At 39.4% G+C, this 16,229-nt stretch overlaps 2 protein-coding genes across 2 annotated transcripts in view; one reads left to right on the plus strand and one right to left on the minus strand.

Annotated features, from left to right (window-relative positions):
- Positions 1 to 16,229, minus strand: part of LOC119552034 (exostosin-1) — a 76,449-nt gene that overhangs the window by 20,657 nt on the left and 39,563 nt on the right. Inside the window, exons 3-5 of the mRNA XM_037861773.1 lie at positions 6,083 to 6,157; positions 5,794 to 5,920; positions 3,832 to 3,951 (exon numbers count right to left, since the gene is read on the minus strand). Coding sequence (XP_037717701.1) covers positions 3,832 to 3,951; positions 5,794 to 5,920; positions 6,083 to 6,157 — 322 coding nt within the window. The remainder of the gene's footprint in view (positions 1 to 3,831; positions 3,952 to 5,793; positions 5,921 to 6,082; positions 6,158 to 16,229) is intronic.
- Positions 15,451 to 16,128, plus strand: LOC119552042. Its single transcript, XM_037861784.1, has 3 exons — positions 15,451 to 15,709; positions 15,766 to 15,915; positions 15,995 to 16,128. The coding sequence occupies exons 1-3, from the start codon at positions 15,481 to 15,483 to the stop codon at positions 16,003 to 16,005; spliced, it is 390 nt and encodes a 129-aa protein (XP_037717712.1). The 5' UTR covers positions 15,451 to 15,480; the 3' UTR covers positions 16,006 to 16,128.

Consider the following 16,229-nt stretch of genomic DNA (forward strand, 5'->3'; position numbering starts at 1 on the left):
ACCTTATCCTATGCTGATTTGTACTGCATTGGGCTAAAATAAATGAAGTCTTAAGTGTGCAGTCAATTTGCAATTAAAATAGACTTCACTCTCAGTCAGAACTAATTGATTTAAATAAGACAAAACATTTTATTATAATATTTTCTTTTTATGACATATTTTAGGTCAAGGAATAAGCTATTCACTCTCTAATAAAGGGCATTCTCATACAAAACACCAGGAGGAGGATCACAATGTGCGTGGCTGAAGCGTCTAACAACCCAAATAACTGCTTAATTTGTTTTTCCTCCGACCCGTCCTTTGAGGAGACCTCCTAAAATTCACCTTTGCTGTTTGCTTGCACAGCAGCAAGAATAACAGCAACAAAAGCAGGGCCAGGCGATGAGGGTAAACAAAGGCTAACCTGAACCCAAACTCAAACTCAAACTGGAACCTAAAAACCCGAACAACCCTCCTTAAAACCGTCAGCTGGCTGTTAGTTTGTTGACTTTAATGGACCAGTCCTATAGAGGCGGAGAGTGCTAAAAAAGGATACCCCGGAAAAACTGACACCGCCTGGTCACATGCGGTTCAACGCCCAAAATGAGGAGATTTCCCCAACAAGGCCAGTTGAGGCATCAGAAATTATTCGCCACTTTTTCGTAGCCCTGGGTTTTAGAGGGTTAAGAGTGTTCCGGGCTTGTTTATGCCTAAATCAATTTGCCGCATGAACGGGTCTTAAGCGTAAGCGAAGGGAAAAGGATTCCCCCAAAGACCCTCATCTCTACCGAACCTTTCATATTCATACGTGTCCCGGACTAAAGGATTATTAGGAACTTTCCACTCCAAAAGTGAGACGTGAGTGGCCTACTTTGGGGGGTTGAGGCCTTTATGCGGTCGGAAGGGCGGAAAAAATGTGGAAAATTAATAAAAACAAATTATAAAGGCATTTCGCCATAAGAGCCCGACGAAATGCAGGAATTTATGCTGTTTCGTAAATATTCTGGAATTGTTTTTGCCTGCGGCATCCAAACATACACATCAAGTATTTGCCCCATCTCAGGAGCCTTTTCACATATTAAAGCCGCAAAGGCGGTTGGTAAAAGGAATGGGGGGCGTATGGGGTACAGACATGACGATGTTTGACCCATGTGCAACTGCATTCTTGGCCATATGCAAAATGTGGGTCAAATAAGCCAGAAGGGATTGTGCACAGAGCCATTACGTGATGCACGTGCCACACCTCAGCAGGTGGGCGTGGCCCCAGTGTCTGTGTCTGCCCCCTTTTCCCGCCCTCCCTGTCGAAAATGCCACAATTCATCTTTTTAATCGCGACCCATAAATCAAATGTGCACAAAAATGCAGGCCAAATGGGGAAATTCCTGCACAAAAAATTTGTGTTGCATACTTCGTGGCGCGCTTTAAGTTTGATGGGAAAATTATCTAGGGTTCCATTACAATAGTCAGATGACTAGATGTCTTTGGAATAATTTCTCTTAGGGGGATTTAAAATATGAAATCAGTTTTTATATCTAAGAGTGAAAGTATTTTCGAGAGAAGGTCAATCTATTAAAACGTTTTTTAATTTATTACTTTTTTAAATACTTATGTATTTATTAAAGTTGTAATTGAATTGAAGTACAATTTCATTAGCAAATCGAATCAGTTAATTGAGGAATTCCACACAAACCTCAAACCTGAAGCCTTGTCCCTTGTTTCTGACCCTTGTGTGCTGGTCGATCAAAACCCAATTAACTTTGGTTGTTAAACGAACCAGCATCTGGCCCCCCTCCCACTGCCAGCCAATAATAATAATTACAGAGCAGCGCAAATTAGTTGACCAAGAATGAGGTGTGGGCAGAGGGACTCCTTTCACTTCCCGTCACATAAATCAAACTAAACTCCCCATGCATGTCCTTTGTTGACCATGTTCTGGTCGATTGTGGACCAAGTCGTTAATTGCCTGGGCAAACTGCCACCTTTGCCTTCGTCCCTTCGAGTCGGTCACAAGGTACAGGAAAAATATTTGTGTTTAATTTGGTTACACACATTTTGGTTGCTGTAACTGCAAATTGATTATTACTAGCCAAAACGCAGGCAAATGAACGGCGGTGAGTGGGTGAAAACGGGTTAAGGGGCTCAGGGGATGGAGAATCGTGGCATTGGAGCCGCAATCTGCACAACTCTCAGATCCGCACATCCCTTGCCGCTCCATTGGGCTGCGGTTTTTGCCAGCGAGTGGAGCGACAGGCACGACGACATTGCATGTTGTCGGTCGTCATGGGTTAACATGGCTAGTTTGGTAAAAAGGGTGTGCGCACACGGAAAGAAATTAAATGGAAATCAAGTAGTAAGAAAATTGAAACGATTTCATGTTATTTCTGAAAATGTAGCTCACAATTTAAAGTTTTTTAATCTGAACCTAGGGTTGTAAATATTTCAAAAAGATTTTTTTTACACATTTCATTCATAGTTCATCTTTCAATATGCGTGTTTGAAATGGTATCCCCTTCTTTCTCAGTGAGTGGGCATGCCAAAGATTCGCCACAAACGCGAATCTCGATGCGAGCTGGGAGTCTCCGGTTTCAGTTGGCAGCCTCGGCTTTCAAGACCCGCTCCTCCCCTTGATGATTACACAAAATTGAATGGCCGTGCATCCTCTTCGTGGATGTGTCTACATCTCTGCACGATTCTCCGTCCCTGACTCCGTGTCAATTTGAGTGTTGAAAAGTGGTCTCCAGTGGCGGCGGTTTAGTTTGCTTTTCGCGTCCCCCAAATCTCCCCCTTTCGCCATTTCTCCCCTCGTCTTCTGGCTCTGCGGAGAATCGCAAATTTCTGCTTGCCATTTGTGTGCAGATAACTTTGTTGTTCGCTGTTTGTTGTTTTCCGTTTGCATGCGCGAGAATGTGGGAAATGCGTGTGTTTTGTTTATATGTACACTCCCACATAGCAACCCCTCTCATTTTGCACTCCCAAACCCTTAGATTTCGGTGGGCGTATCGCTTAAATGTATCCCAAATTCGAATTCAATAGCTACAAAAAAGTTTTTCTACTTAACGAGCTAAAGTATTTGGCAGATACATTTTCCAGATCTGGACCGCAGTTTTCTTTTACAAATCAAATGTCAGATACAGTCTGTCCTCAAAGTATGAGAAAAGTTTAGGCATTAATGAATTCTCTTTTAGATTTTAATATTTTAGATTTGTTTAAGGTTTTTAAATTTTAGAAAATAAAAGATATGTTCTATATACATTGCCCAATATGATGTTTAAAAAAAAAAGTTTTTTGGTTAGGACAATTTAAATAATCAATAAAAACCTTCAATGTTTAAAATTCATTAAATTTATCTTATAAAGAAAATTGGTTGCTACACAACTTTCCAAGTTAGGATGCAGTCTGTTATTTATTTTATAAAATAAAATAATTTAAGTTTCTTTCCCCCAAGTACTAACAAAGAATATTTTTGGAAAGACATATTCACACATCGTAAATATAAATAATAGTAAAGTTGGGTTCGCTTAATTACAGCACGCACTGTGTCGAACTTCGAGACTCGAGAACAAGTTGTTGCATAGTTCCTTCGACCAAGTTGCTCGAAACTGGAATCCCCTGCCCAAAACCCCACCTCAGAGTCGCTAAGTAGAGCAAAGAACATTCTCGTTACTTGTTTCTTGTCGATTGAGCGATCCAAGGAAAGCCGCAACAACTTGCGAAGTACATAAGTTCGAGTCGCTATTTCGAATTTCGAGACCCTTGCAACCCGGCAAAGTTCCAGCCACTCGAGTTATCAGCCGCAAATAGGCGGCGTAGCATGCATATGCAAATGTTCCCCGGGAGAAACTTGGGACTCACCTCGAATGTTGTGAAGACGATTTTCTCAATGGAGCCAAAGTAGCGTTCCCACAGGACCTGAGTCTGCTGGCGAAGGGCGAAGATGCGTTCCGCCGATATGGAGCGCACGATATCGGGCACCTATATGCATGTGGGAGAAATAAGATACAGAGAGGAGTGAGATAAGAGATGGTTATATCCGGCGTATACGTAACCCCAGCTTAATAGATGCACCTCATCCCGGGCACCTGAGCAACAATGCATTAATTTACAATGCACAGCTTAATTGGCTAAAGGATCTCAGCCACCCACGGGTGCCATTCATCATAATTGCTGGAGTGGTTGGCACGGACAGGAGAGTTTGGCCCACTAAATTCAAACAGTTTAAAGAGTTTGCCCATCCGCCAGCCAGTCGAGAGTTGAGTTTCGAGTCCGTGCTCAAGTTTCCTGCTCAAGTTAACTTAATTAATTGCATTTCCTGCCAATAAACTACAAAGGCAAACATGCCAATGGACGGGGACAGGAAGTGCAGGAGGAAAAAGGAGCAGGAGGAGCAGGAACAGGAGCTGGCGGAGGAGGACGAAGGGAATTCCAAGGGTAGGGCAATTGGCAAACATTGCGCCAAGACTTTGTCGCGAATGAAGTGCGACAGTAGCAGAAAGTTCACCGAGAACAAGAATAACAGAAATTCTTCAGAGGCTTTAGATCTCGTTAATGTTCCCAAAAAGTATGCTAAGAAATCTATTTTCCTTGATATATATATATAGTATATACCACACAATTCAATTCAAATATATAGTTAACTAGTTTAAAAGTTGTCAAAGATATTTTTAAATCGCTAAAAATGTACATGTAATCTAATTTTGTAACAGAAATTCTTTACAGATTTTAATTCTCATAAAGTTACCAAAAAGTATGCTATAAGAAAACTATTTTTCTTTGAAAAAATGTATAGTTAACTAAGTTAAAAGTGTCCAAAGATTTATTTTGAATCTCTGAGAACCTACAAAGTTGTTTTCGACCAGTTTGGATACTATTTTTTTGAGTGTAGCTTCAGTAGCAGTTGGACGCGTAAAAGCGTGAAGAAAAGGACACTGGCAGGCAGGCAAACAAATGGAGCAGGACACGCTCTCACACACAGCGGGAGTGTCAAAGAGCTTTCTCCTCGCGGGAACACGAAAAGGTGCGGACACTGGCAAGCACTCACCTGGCTCTGATTGGGAAATCTTCGCCGCAAACAGAGGCAAGCAGTGGGTTAAGCGCAAGAATGTGCTCAGCCCTAATGGAGAAGCCAAAGTACGATAATCCTTGAGTGGGATTCTTGGTCCTGGTGCTTTCTAATTCTTTTTACAGGGAATTAACAGGGCTTTTCTCATGTACTTCTGGGATGAACAACTTTGTAATACAACTGTTAGTTTTATTTTTTAGTTTAACATATTAAGCTTCAGATATCCCAGAAAAATATATAAAGTTTAAAAATATTTTCCTTGGAACTTATCGAGAAATATGCTGATGACACATTTCCGTTCATAAGAAACTTTTAAATGAATTTTCTTCCACCATAACTTGCCGACCAAGGACATGCCAGGACCTCTGAGCTTCGGCTCACAGGTGCACAAATCTTGCAAACTCGTGGCAGAATATTCATCAATGGCAAATGGCCGGACATTTAGAGAGGCCAATAAAAAAGTGCAACAAATATTTGCGACGCAGTAAAGTGACAGCTCTCTGGGTTGTATTTACAAGGGTTACACCTCCCAACCAGCCAACCAACTAACCGGCGGACATAAACAATGAAAACTTTCCTCTTTTTAGACAGGGACCAAATGAAATCGCTTTGGCCAAACGACTCCAAAAAGTGGCACACGAACTGCCACAGAACGCTGTGCATTCAATATTTCATATAGGAGGGCCCCATATCCCAACTATATAGTATACCCATCCACAGATATCAATAAATATATATATATAGACCCGGCTCACCTGCAGCAGAAGGCGCTCATCGGCCCAAATGGCTGCCTGCTTCCAATCGATTTTCGATTCAAACGGCAACACCCAGGCATTGGACAATAGTACGGGAATGCATCCAGCCTGCAAGGCTTCGAGGAATCTGCGAAAAACAAAAAAGAAATGGGAAAAGGGACGAACACCCGAAAAAAAACCATGATAAAATGCCATTGTGAAATGTAAAATGAAAATTGTTTTTTATGTTTTCCACCCATTTTTTTTAATACTCCTCGTTTTTTTTTGTGGCTTTTTTGTTTGTGCTTACCTAAAGGAACCCAAACGACGTCCACGCGGCACCAAGCAGAAAGTGGAATTTTGCAGTAGGGTCTCGTAGTCGTACCTGCAATAAACGAGGAACGGAAAGAGCGGGCAGAACATGTAAATTAGTGAGAGCCATGGCATTGCATAATGGGATTCTGGAGCAATTAATCGAACAAAGGAGCCCGGCGACGAAAATGCGACCCCAAGGAGATGCAGACATCCGTACCCGTCGAGAACTTATCGGCATTACAATACGATAATGGGTGGCGAATGGAGGTGTACAAACGAATTTGGTTCACAAGAAAATAAAGGATTGCAAATTGGCTTAAATAGGTTAAAGTTTACATGGCCATACTCATTGTCGTGCAATAAAATGGTTTATATTCCAAACTTAAGTTGTAAGTACTGCATAATATTTAATTAAAAATCCTGCCATTAGACAAATTAATCCTATGATATTAAGCAAACAATATTTGTATTTAAAATTTAATCACTAATCCCCTCAAGGTAAGCCATATTAATTTTCTAGTTAAACTAAAAGTTTTTTTTTTACTACCCAGATTATTTTGGTTTACATTAAAGTAATTATGTTTCCAGTTCGGGGATTATTTTCCCCTTAGATTTCCCCCAGATTTTACACAAATTACTTAGAGGTTTCTCTCTATCTCAAGCTATCGTTTTGCTGCTCAGCAATCGAATCTGTTTCATTCAACTCGTTCTGCTTTGCTCTTTGATATTCGGCGAAAATTCCTGTAATTCCAGCTTAATGCTCAACAGGGCGTATGCTTAGCATTTGCTCACATTACTCATACGCCGCGTTATCCGACTACGCAAAGCGCTGAAAGGGCGAATCCAGAGATGGGGGATTTTGAGCTGAGACCACAGTGCGCGTTTTGTGTGGCCACTTTAATCTTTAATTCCAAAATCAAAGCCACGAAATGCATCAAACTGCCATAATACGTATACGCCATGTACGCCAAACATTGATTCAGGTTAGTGTGGGTGTGTGGTGTGGGGTGTTGGGTGTGGGGTGTGGATGGGTATTGTCCGCAGGGCTCGGTGGTTTTAGTAGGGCGGGAATTACGAGGCTGGCCGGTGGAATCGGAATCGGTGTGCTGGCAGTTTACAAGTTAAGTTGCGCGTAAAATTACATGTAGTTGGGCATGTTCTGCCCTCCAGGCAACATTCACCACCATCATCCCTGCCCCCTTGCCCTCCTATCATCCTCCAATCCCTTGCAATCCTGCCCCACCTATAAATCCCGACCCCTCATCATGAAACTCCCCTAAATGGTCAGCAATTTGAGCTCGGTACATTCGCGTTTTAAAAGCAGAATCAGCAAAAAAATTTATTAGGAAACTGCATGCGCAGCTTTTTGAACATTGACAACGCACAGAAAGCTAGAGAGAGAGGGGTAGAAAGCATTAGAAAGAGAAAGAGAGAGAGTGAGTGAGGGAGTCAGAGGAAGCCTGCAACAGTCGTAGTCTTCGGTATGAATAATCTTGAGCAAACAACATAAATTGCATGTTGGCTTGCTTCTGACATTTTGGCGAGAGTTGAAAAATTACACTGCCAAATGCATAGGCAGGCAACTAAGACTGAGGTCCTCAAAGAGGGTGACGGCATTTGATAAGTATAAAGAGGTGGAAAAGGATGATAAAGTTCAGGATATTACGCAATGCCCCATTTAAACAGTTTATGCAATTAAATTCAGAACTATCAAAGCAAAAATAAACATAAAATGGCTATAGTTTATTTATTTCGATATCCTAACTTAAATGGTTTTTACTTTACAATACATTTTTTCTTTTAAATATAAATTGCTCCTGCAGTCTAAATTCTAATTTGTATAAATTGTTAATACTCCATTTTATACCAAAATGTTTCCACATTGCTGAAAAACTATAATCAAATAATTTCCTGTGCCTTGGGCAATTTAAACTCTTTCCAAATATAGCTCAACCAATATAAAAAGCCATTTCAAGCTGAAAATACTCTTAAATTTCGTTTGTTCCGTTTATTTTCTTAAGGCTATTTGGGTTGAATGGGTCATTTGCTTGAATTTGCCTGCTCTAGAAGAAAGAAAATAAGACAGCCAGCATTTTTATAGCATTTAATTTATGTAAGGATATTCTTTTTATACCCCTTTCGCGTTGGGAGGGGCGTGGCTTTTGGCCCAACTAATTAGACAACATTATGCATACAAACTTGGTTATACATTCCAGTACATATGTCGGAAAATTCACAGCTCCTTATGCAGGTCACTGCACTGGCTTATATAAAGTATCCTGGGAGGACCTTTTGCCCCTTCCCCTTCCCCATTTGCTGTTCGCTAGTTAGCTACTTGTTTAAGCAATTAAGAGCCGCCAACATGCAATGTTGTTGTTTAGACAGCAGCTTAGTTCACCCAGCGACCTCTTCTTCCCGCCCAAACTTTAATTAAATGATTTTTAGCTTTCAGCCAAGTTAGGCGAACAGTTCTGTTCAGTTAAGTTCGGTTGTGTGGGGCTCTGAGTTCCGAGTTCCGGGTTCCGGGCACCCCAGCAACATGCGAGCAAAACTTTTACTATTTACACGCGTTTGTTGTCAAAAGTTGTTGCCACTGCTGCTGTTTCTGTTTCGAAAACAGAGATGTTTATGCCACTGGCCGTGTGCTTAGTTAAGCTGCAAAAGCAAAAAGCACGACCACTTCATTAGGCATTAGGCAGCTGACTGTGAATTAACAGGCAGAATGCAGCAGTAATTAATATGCCTTTTGATTTTTTTCTCCTTTGCATTTTTTAGGAGTACCCAACGAGCTTGCTTGGCTATTTATTGGCCTAAGGAAGCGCTCTTTGCAAAAGTTGATCAACTTCCTTATAACTTGCGTGCCATATTCAAAGGGTTATTTATTTTTTAACTTTCCTTCAAACAGCTCACAACTTGCGTGTTTTATAACTTAAGCAACAAGTTGGGAATTTTCTTTATTGCCTTTTTTCAAAGCCTTGAAAAACTTTACTTGATGTCACTTCAAGGCTAATGCAGCAGCAATTAACAATGCAGTACATTCTTCCTTCAATGAATTCTAAAAAGTGAACAGGAAAGACTTTAAAAAAAAAAAGAAAAAAATATTACAACACCTAATAAAGGTATTTTGATTTAATTGTTAACGATACTCAACACTTTTGATTAATAAAGCTTATAATATTTTAAACATTTTAATAATAATTAGCATTTTTAATACGTGTTTTTGTTTCAAGTGAAGGATAGGGAATTTACAAAAAATATTATTATTTTTCTCTCTTTAAAGCACCCATCCTTCAATTAGTATCTGCTACAATTTTTCATGATAAAAAAGTTTACCACTTGCAAGGGTTTTTCTTTTCCCATGAAGTTAATCTTTTCAAATCTTATGAATCGGTTGAAGAAACCAAAGAAATTATGAGTTTCCTTCACATTGCTTTTTTCAAAGCCTAGGAAACTTTGCTCTATAGGAATTTCAGCACATACCCGGCAATTACTTAGTCAGAGGTAAATCGTTTCAATTCCCCACCTGTTGCCCAGCATTTGCCAGAGATTCAGGGGGAGTTGGACCCTAGGAGGAAAGCCACAAAGTAAGTCACTTCGGTTCATGTCAATTGCTCGAGCCTAGGCCAGCAGAAAATTAACATAAGCAACTGGCAGGGGGTGGTAACCCACTAAGCTCGCAGCAGGCATATAATTTAAGTGGTTTCCAGCTGTCAAAGGTTGCCCTCCTGCTGCCGGTGGCTTCATTTTCCTGTGCTTTGTGCATTTTTTTCCCGGAGCTGTTTGTTGTTCGGGGAATTCTGGGTTCTAGGGCTGATTGAGTGACTGACAAACTGACTGACGGCGGTAGGGAATGAGGTTGTGATTTCCCATTTAGTCTCATCATTTGGGCTTTGCCTTTGCCTTTGACAGGTGGAGCATCCACCCTTGGTCTCCCCTCTCTTCAGGAATCTAATCCACCTTTTGTAGTTTTCCGCATATCGGTTCGGCTCGAGCTCTTGTGGTTCTTTTTTTCCCTTCTTGCCAAGCACTTATGTATCGTTCTTTTGTATTTCAGATTACGCCCCGTCATCTTTGCTTTTTGCCCAGAACTCCTACATTTCGTATACGCAACATTTAGGTAATTTCTGAAAGTAAACTATACGAGAACTTTTTGCCTATGGTATGGCGGGAATTGCCTGTCAGCTGCAGCGAAATGCAAAATTAATTAAAAATATCCTAAAAACAGCAAAAATGAGAGAGCAAAATGTAGCGCTGAGAAAAATTAAAGCAAAAAACAACAAATGAGCAAAAAGAAATGGGCAAAACGTCAGGACAGAAAATAAGTTGACAAAAAAGTTTTCGCGAAAGACGAAGGGGGACTGCGATGAATTTCAATGAAAATTAAATTTTTCAAAAACAGCATTTGGAATAAAGACAATTTGGAAAGCATTTCGAATGCGCAGCAAGTCCCCAGAAAGCAGACAGAGTGCAAAGAACAAAGTGCCAGCACAAACAAAAAATCCAACAGAAAGAGCAGATAGAAAAAAGCATCCACCCACACGCATCAAAATAGGAAAAAAAGGACAAAAAACGCAGCTGCAAAAGTTGCCATTGTTTGGTCAGAAAGCAGTTGAAGCCAGGGCAAAAAGATGATAAGGAGGAGCAGAGCAGCTGCATAAGCTACCAAATAGGTACAGAGAAAGAATTGTTTTAAACAAATTATACTAAAATACACCTAATTTTAAAAAACTGCATTGGTTCCAAAATAAAATATTTAGAATTCTTTTTTAGATGCTAGTCGTTTTCATATTGCATTACATTCAAATTTATAATAACTAGTGTTGTTTTAATTTAGCAGCCGGTAGCTTCCTAAGCTGCGCGCATATAAGATAACTCTGCCTAGTCTCTGCCGCCACATGCACAGTATGCCACTTCGGAACATAAAAATCAATAAATGAAAAACTGTGTTGTTTTTGTGTTTTAAAACAAAAGTGGCAGCGAATAAAATCCATTTATAATGTCAATTTAATTTTGTTTAAGTGGCCTTCCTGTAAAAATGCTACAAAAAAGTTTTTAACCTTAAAATTGTATTTAGTATTTAATAAATTTTTCTCTGTAGACCAGCGGCAGCATGAGCATAAAAGTAAGTGGAGAAAGCAGCGAAACATTAAACATGGCGCATTAGTTACAAGTGCAAAGCTCGCGTCAAGCGCTGTCGAGAGACCGCCAACGTCCCCCTTCCGGCCCCTTTCTTTTGGCCATTCTCCTGGCCATTTCCCCAGCTTTCTTTGTGGCCATCGTGGCAGTCGCTTGTCGCCAGCTTGTGATAATGGCTCATAATGAAAGCAGCAGAAGCATAACCGCATGAAGACGCCGTGCAATTGCGAATGCAGCTCACACAAAATGCGTGTGGAAATGCTAAGGGAAAAGACTTTCTCCCACCCCCATATTCAGGGCGTGTTCGCCAAAATACAAAAAAAACAAATGCATTTACGATTATTACAGAAACTCAAAGACATTGTTATGTCCGCACTAGAAAGGGGCGGTTGCCTGAAGTAAAGGTAAAATAAAAGCTAAAGAGAACGAGTATGGAGTGATAAAAAATCTAGCAAGGGTGTGGATTACAAATCTCTGTCTTAAAAAAAATATTTAAAGTTTTAATAATGTGAAAAGAAGAGTGATTAAGATTTTCATTTTGTTACAGATTGATCGAATACCTTATTATACTAACAGAAATTTATAAAAATAGATTCACTAAACACTTTTGTGCATCGACGGCACATCGTCGCTGAAATTAAAAGTACCGCCGAGCCAAGTCTGGTTATTATTTCCTGCGCTCATGGCAGGTCCTTATGCCCAGGACATTATGGCAATGGCCGGCAATTACTTGGCACGTTTTTTGGGGCAACTCACACCGACGACACACACACACACAGCAGCGGTATAATAGCAAAGGGGAAATAGAAGAAAGTACTCAAAGAAATTGCCATTGCAGGTCTGAGCAGACCCGGTTACTATAGCTCTTCCTCGGGAGCCGGCGCCTTCTGTTCCTCCTACCTTGCCGCCTGCAAGTGTGTCGCCTTTTTAAAGTGATTTATGTGGAAATCTGAGATTAACGTGGAAAGTGGCAACCAGTGCAACGAGGGAAAGCGGGAAAGTGCTTCTCGAACAGGTGCAACGGCAGCTGCACCTTCATCCTTGCACCTTCGACCGAACCGAAGTTTTCAGTCGCCCTCCTTTCGTCCTGCATGTTGTTGATAATGATGATGCTGGCATGAAAATTTATTACTTGGGAAATTACATTATGAAAAATGCATAAAGCCGGATCCAGGGGGAGATGAAAGCGGGGTGAAAGGGGCAAGCAGGCATTGGGGTCCTTTAATGAGTTCCGATTCTTCGTTTTCATATGTTTAAATTAGTTTGCATGTTCGACGAGGTGCTGCATTTCAAATTAACTTTAATGGGATAGAGGAGGATGTGCTCGCGACTCGTTATTTCTTATTTTAACTAGGACAAGACTCGGAGAGTTAAATGTTCACTTGATATTTATGTCAGCGTCAGGGATAATTTAAATATTTTATATTTTACTGGTAATTTTTTCATTCAATATTAAAAAAAAAAATAATATCATGTTCATATTTTATGTAGTTAATGCAAATTGCATTTACTTTAAAATGCAAAAATTAAAATCAAGCTTAACATGATCAAGAAATTTACTTTCCCATCGTCCTTTCCACCATTTTACCCTCTTGCTTCACACATATGTAAATATAAATATTTGGTGTTGCCAAAGCGAAAATTGAGTTTCCCCAGAGACCTTGATCTCCCTTCCTCGTAAAGCTGCACACACTCAAAGGGAACTACGCACATTAACACACCCGCAAATAAGTTTCGAAAATTGCGTATTGAAAAATGGGGAGTCAAAAAAAAACTTTATAAATTGTTAAGCTCAAATTAAAGGCCCACAGAAAGTTGAAAGTTGCCTCGGGACAACCTTGAGGCTCTGGGGTGGCGGTTACGTGTGGCTGCAACAGTTGGTGTGGCCTGGCGGCCGACGTGGCGTATACGTAATTTCGTCGCGTCTGCTGTTAGCGGCAACAAAAAAGAAAGAAGCACAGTCACACACACACACACACACAGAAAATAACACACAGCCAAAGGAAAATGAGGAACAAGTTTTACTCCCAAGGACATTTACATGGCGTCTCATTATTTGGCACAGTTGCTACTTTCGGCTGACTTCAAAAATAGGCAAAAAGTCTGACAAACCAGCAAAACCGCATACTTATACACTTAGAAAATAATATACAAATTTTAAGATGTAAAAAGTAAAAAATAAATTTAAAAAATTTTAAGCCGCTTACTTATAGACTTAGAAGATAATATATAACAAAGATAATAGATATATATATATATATATATATATATATATATATATATATATATGAAATTGGTAACAATTTCGAAAATAATATAAAAATTGTAGAATATGCCTATGCTCTTCAGTTCTTACATAGCTAAAAAATAAAAAATATTCCTTTTAAGGCACATGGAATTTTCCTAGAGCAATTTTGATATGCCATAAATTTCGCTGACAGCTTTTTTTCTCGGTTAGTCAAAAAGCCTTTTAAGTAGTCCCAACCGCAAAGCCGAAAAGAAGCTAAAACTGGATAAAATCGTTGACCTCGTATCAGAAACCACAAAGTGAAAAATAAAATAAAGTAGACTTAACATCGTGTGGCTTGTTTTTAGCCATCATCACCATTATCATCATCTGTGTAGGCCCAAAAAGCCACGTCCTCCACTTTTTCGCGGCTGTACTGCATATGGTGCATGACATCGTCATTGGCGGCAAAAGCCATTGACGCCTTAGGCTCATTACAACAGCAACAAACGACCCACCCGAAAAAAGTCCGCAAAACGACAGCGGTGGCAACAAAAAAGAATTTCATTAAAAGCAGCTCAAGGTTTTTGAATGCAGTTGAAAAAGTTTTTTTTTCGAAGTCAGGCGGCGGGGTGAAGGATGAGTTGAAGTAATAACAAAACTTTTTAATGGATTTTGTGTTTTGCGAAATATGGCTGCATATTTAATATATATATTTTAATGTGTACAAAATTTGGGAGTTTCAGCAATTAAATCAGACTTTTAATGTCCTTTGAATTAGCCAACTTAGGTAGTAAAAGAAATAAAAAGAAAATCTACCTTTATTGAGGTCACCTCAAAATAGTCATAAATTCGTTATTACTTTCCATTAAATCTAGAATGTTTAGGGACTAAATGCAAATATAAGAAGATTTACAACAAATGTAAAGAAAATGTTATTTATTTTCATTTTAATGGCTGGACCTCACTTTGATTTAATAAATACCCTTCGATTTAAAGATCCATTTACAAAGATTGAACTAAAAATTCATATCCCAATACCCCAAATTTGATGCTCTGCTGACCATTAACTTTCTGACTGTCCTTTTGCTCAGCGTCTATCGAAAATGAGAAAACTTTACTAAGTCATTGTCAAATTGAATGGATTTCAGATATGCTGGGGCATTCCCCCCTTCAGTATCCTCATCACTATGTATATTAACAACAACAATGCGGATTTTGCATATTAATGCCGGGGGAAACTCATCAAAAATACAAAAACTCAACTCACCCAAAGAACTTTGGCGCCCACGCGCATTCATGAGCTTTTAGAGATTTTGTACAAAAAAAAGAATAGCTGATGCTATTCAGGGGTATTATGCAATTTTCCTAAAATACATATATATATATATGTAAATATAGTTAGATCCAACACATGCAGGGGAATGGAGAAAGGAAGGAAGATGGCGAAAGATATATCTGACAGGTGCATTAACGAAGTTTCCAGACAGCGAAGGCCCCTTGATAAAAAATGATGTGAGTGGAAAAGCAATTTGCTTGATTATGTAGAACAGTGCAGGGTGAGTTGAGGGAGGAAAAGGGATGACAGTCGGGAAAGTCGGGGAGCATAAATCGCTGACGCTTGACGCCAAAGCAGATTTGTCGCATAAGTCATGTCAAATTACGAGGATGCCGGGGGAACAGACATCAGGCGGGCAAGGAGGAGGCTTGCCGCCAAAAGCGGTGAAGAAAATCTGAAAAATTAGATTCAATTAAAGGTGAAAAAGAAAAGCTTGCGGTAACATTCTGCCTTGCTCAACGATCTCTTTTTTCTGTTTTTTAAAAAAAATGTTAAGGAACCACAAATTGATGGTAAAAGTATTACATCATTTCCAAGCTTTGAAACCAGCAATCAACATTTTTTCCCTCCGATGAAAAATATGCACTGATCTTTCTTTGAAGTTTAGCTACAAAGCATTCCCTGAATTTATTAACATGCTGAGCTAGTTTCAAACGTTTTTTACTATTTACCATAATTATTCCGTCAACACATGTCATATATATACCTTTCTCTTATACTTCTGATTCCACTGACCACATCACAACATGACCTAATATGCATCGACTGTGAAAGAGTTTTCGATTGCGAAATTGCCAAGACAGGATATACATGCGAAACTACGAAAATTCGGTCCCGCTTTCACTGGACTAAGAAACCTAAGTTTTATGTCGATTTAGATGAATGCATCCCGGATGAATTGGATATTCAATGCCTTAAGGGTAAGGTTTTGAGTGACACGCATGGTAAATTATTATGTTTTCTTTTAAAATTCTAGAAGAAGAATTCCATCATGCTGTCGTTTGGTCTCCCCAATTTGGTTGCCAACTTGTGGTTGAAACTGATTTTGTCCTAGATGTGGGTTGTTATGATATCTGGAGTGATTGTCCGTGCGTCGATCGGAAAGCATCTGCGAAAAAACCCACCTGTTCGCTATTTAGAAATTTACTATTTATAATTATATTGCTCTTTTAAAAATATAATTCTAACTGAAATCATTGTCTCAGGTAAAAATTGACGAAAGCAATCAAACTTTAGCTTTAAGTCGTATATGTATAATGAAGCATATAAGAAACTTACGCTGAATGGGCGCTCGCCGATTTTAGTGGCACCACCGATTAACTTGGTTTTTAATTCAGCTGGCAAACAACTTAAACTGTGTTTCCAAAATTGTTAAAATGCGATTTAAACCACTATTGAAAAAATAAAATACTCTTATATCAAGCGAAAAATACAAAATTT

Source organism: Drosophila subpulchrella, chromosome 2R (genome assembly GCF_014743375.2).
Source record: "Drosophila subpulchrella strain 33 F10 #4 breed RU33 chromosome 2R, RU_Dsub_v1.1 Primary Assembly, whole genome shotgun sequence".
Classification (NCBI taxonomy): domain Eukaryota; kingdom Metazoa; phylum Arthropoda; class Insecta; order Diptera; family Drosophilidae; genus Drosophila; species Drosophila subpulchrella.

Coding starts and splice junctions, on each gene's coding strand:
- LOC119552042 (XM_037861784.1), top strand. CDS start 15,481: ATGTCATATATATACCTTTCTCTTATACTTCTGATTCCACTGACCACA. Junction 15,710..15,765: donor GGATATTCAATGCCTTAAGG/GTAAGGTTTTGA, acceptor TTAAAATTCTAG/AAGAAGAATTCCATCATGCT.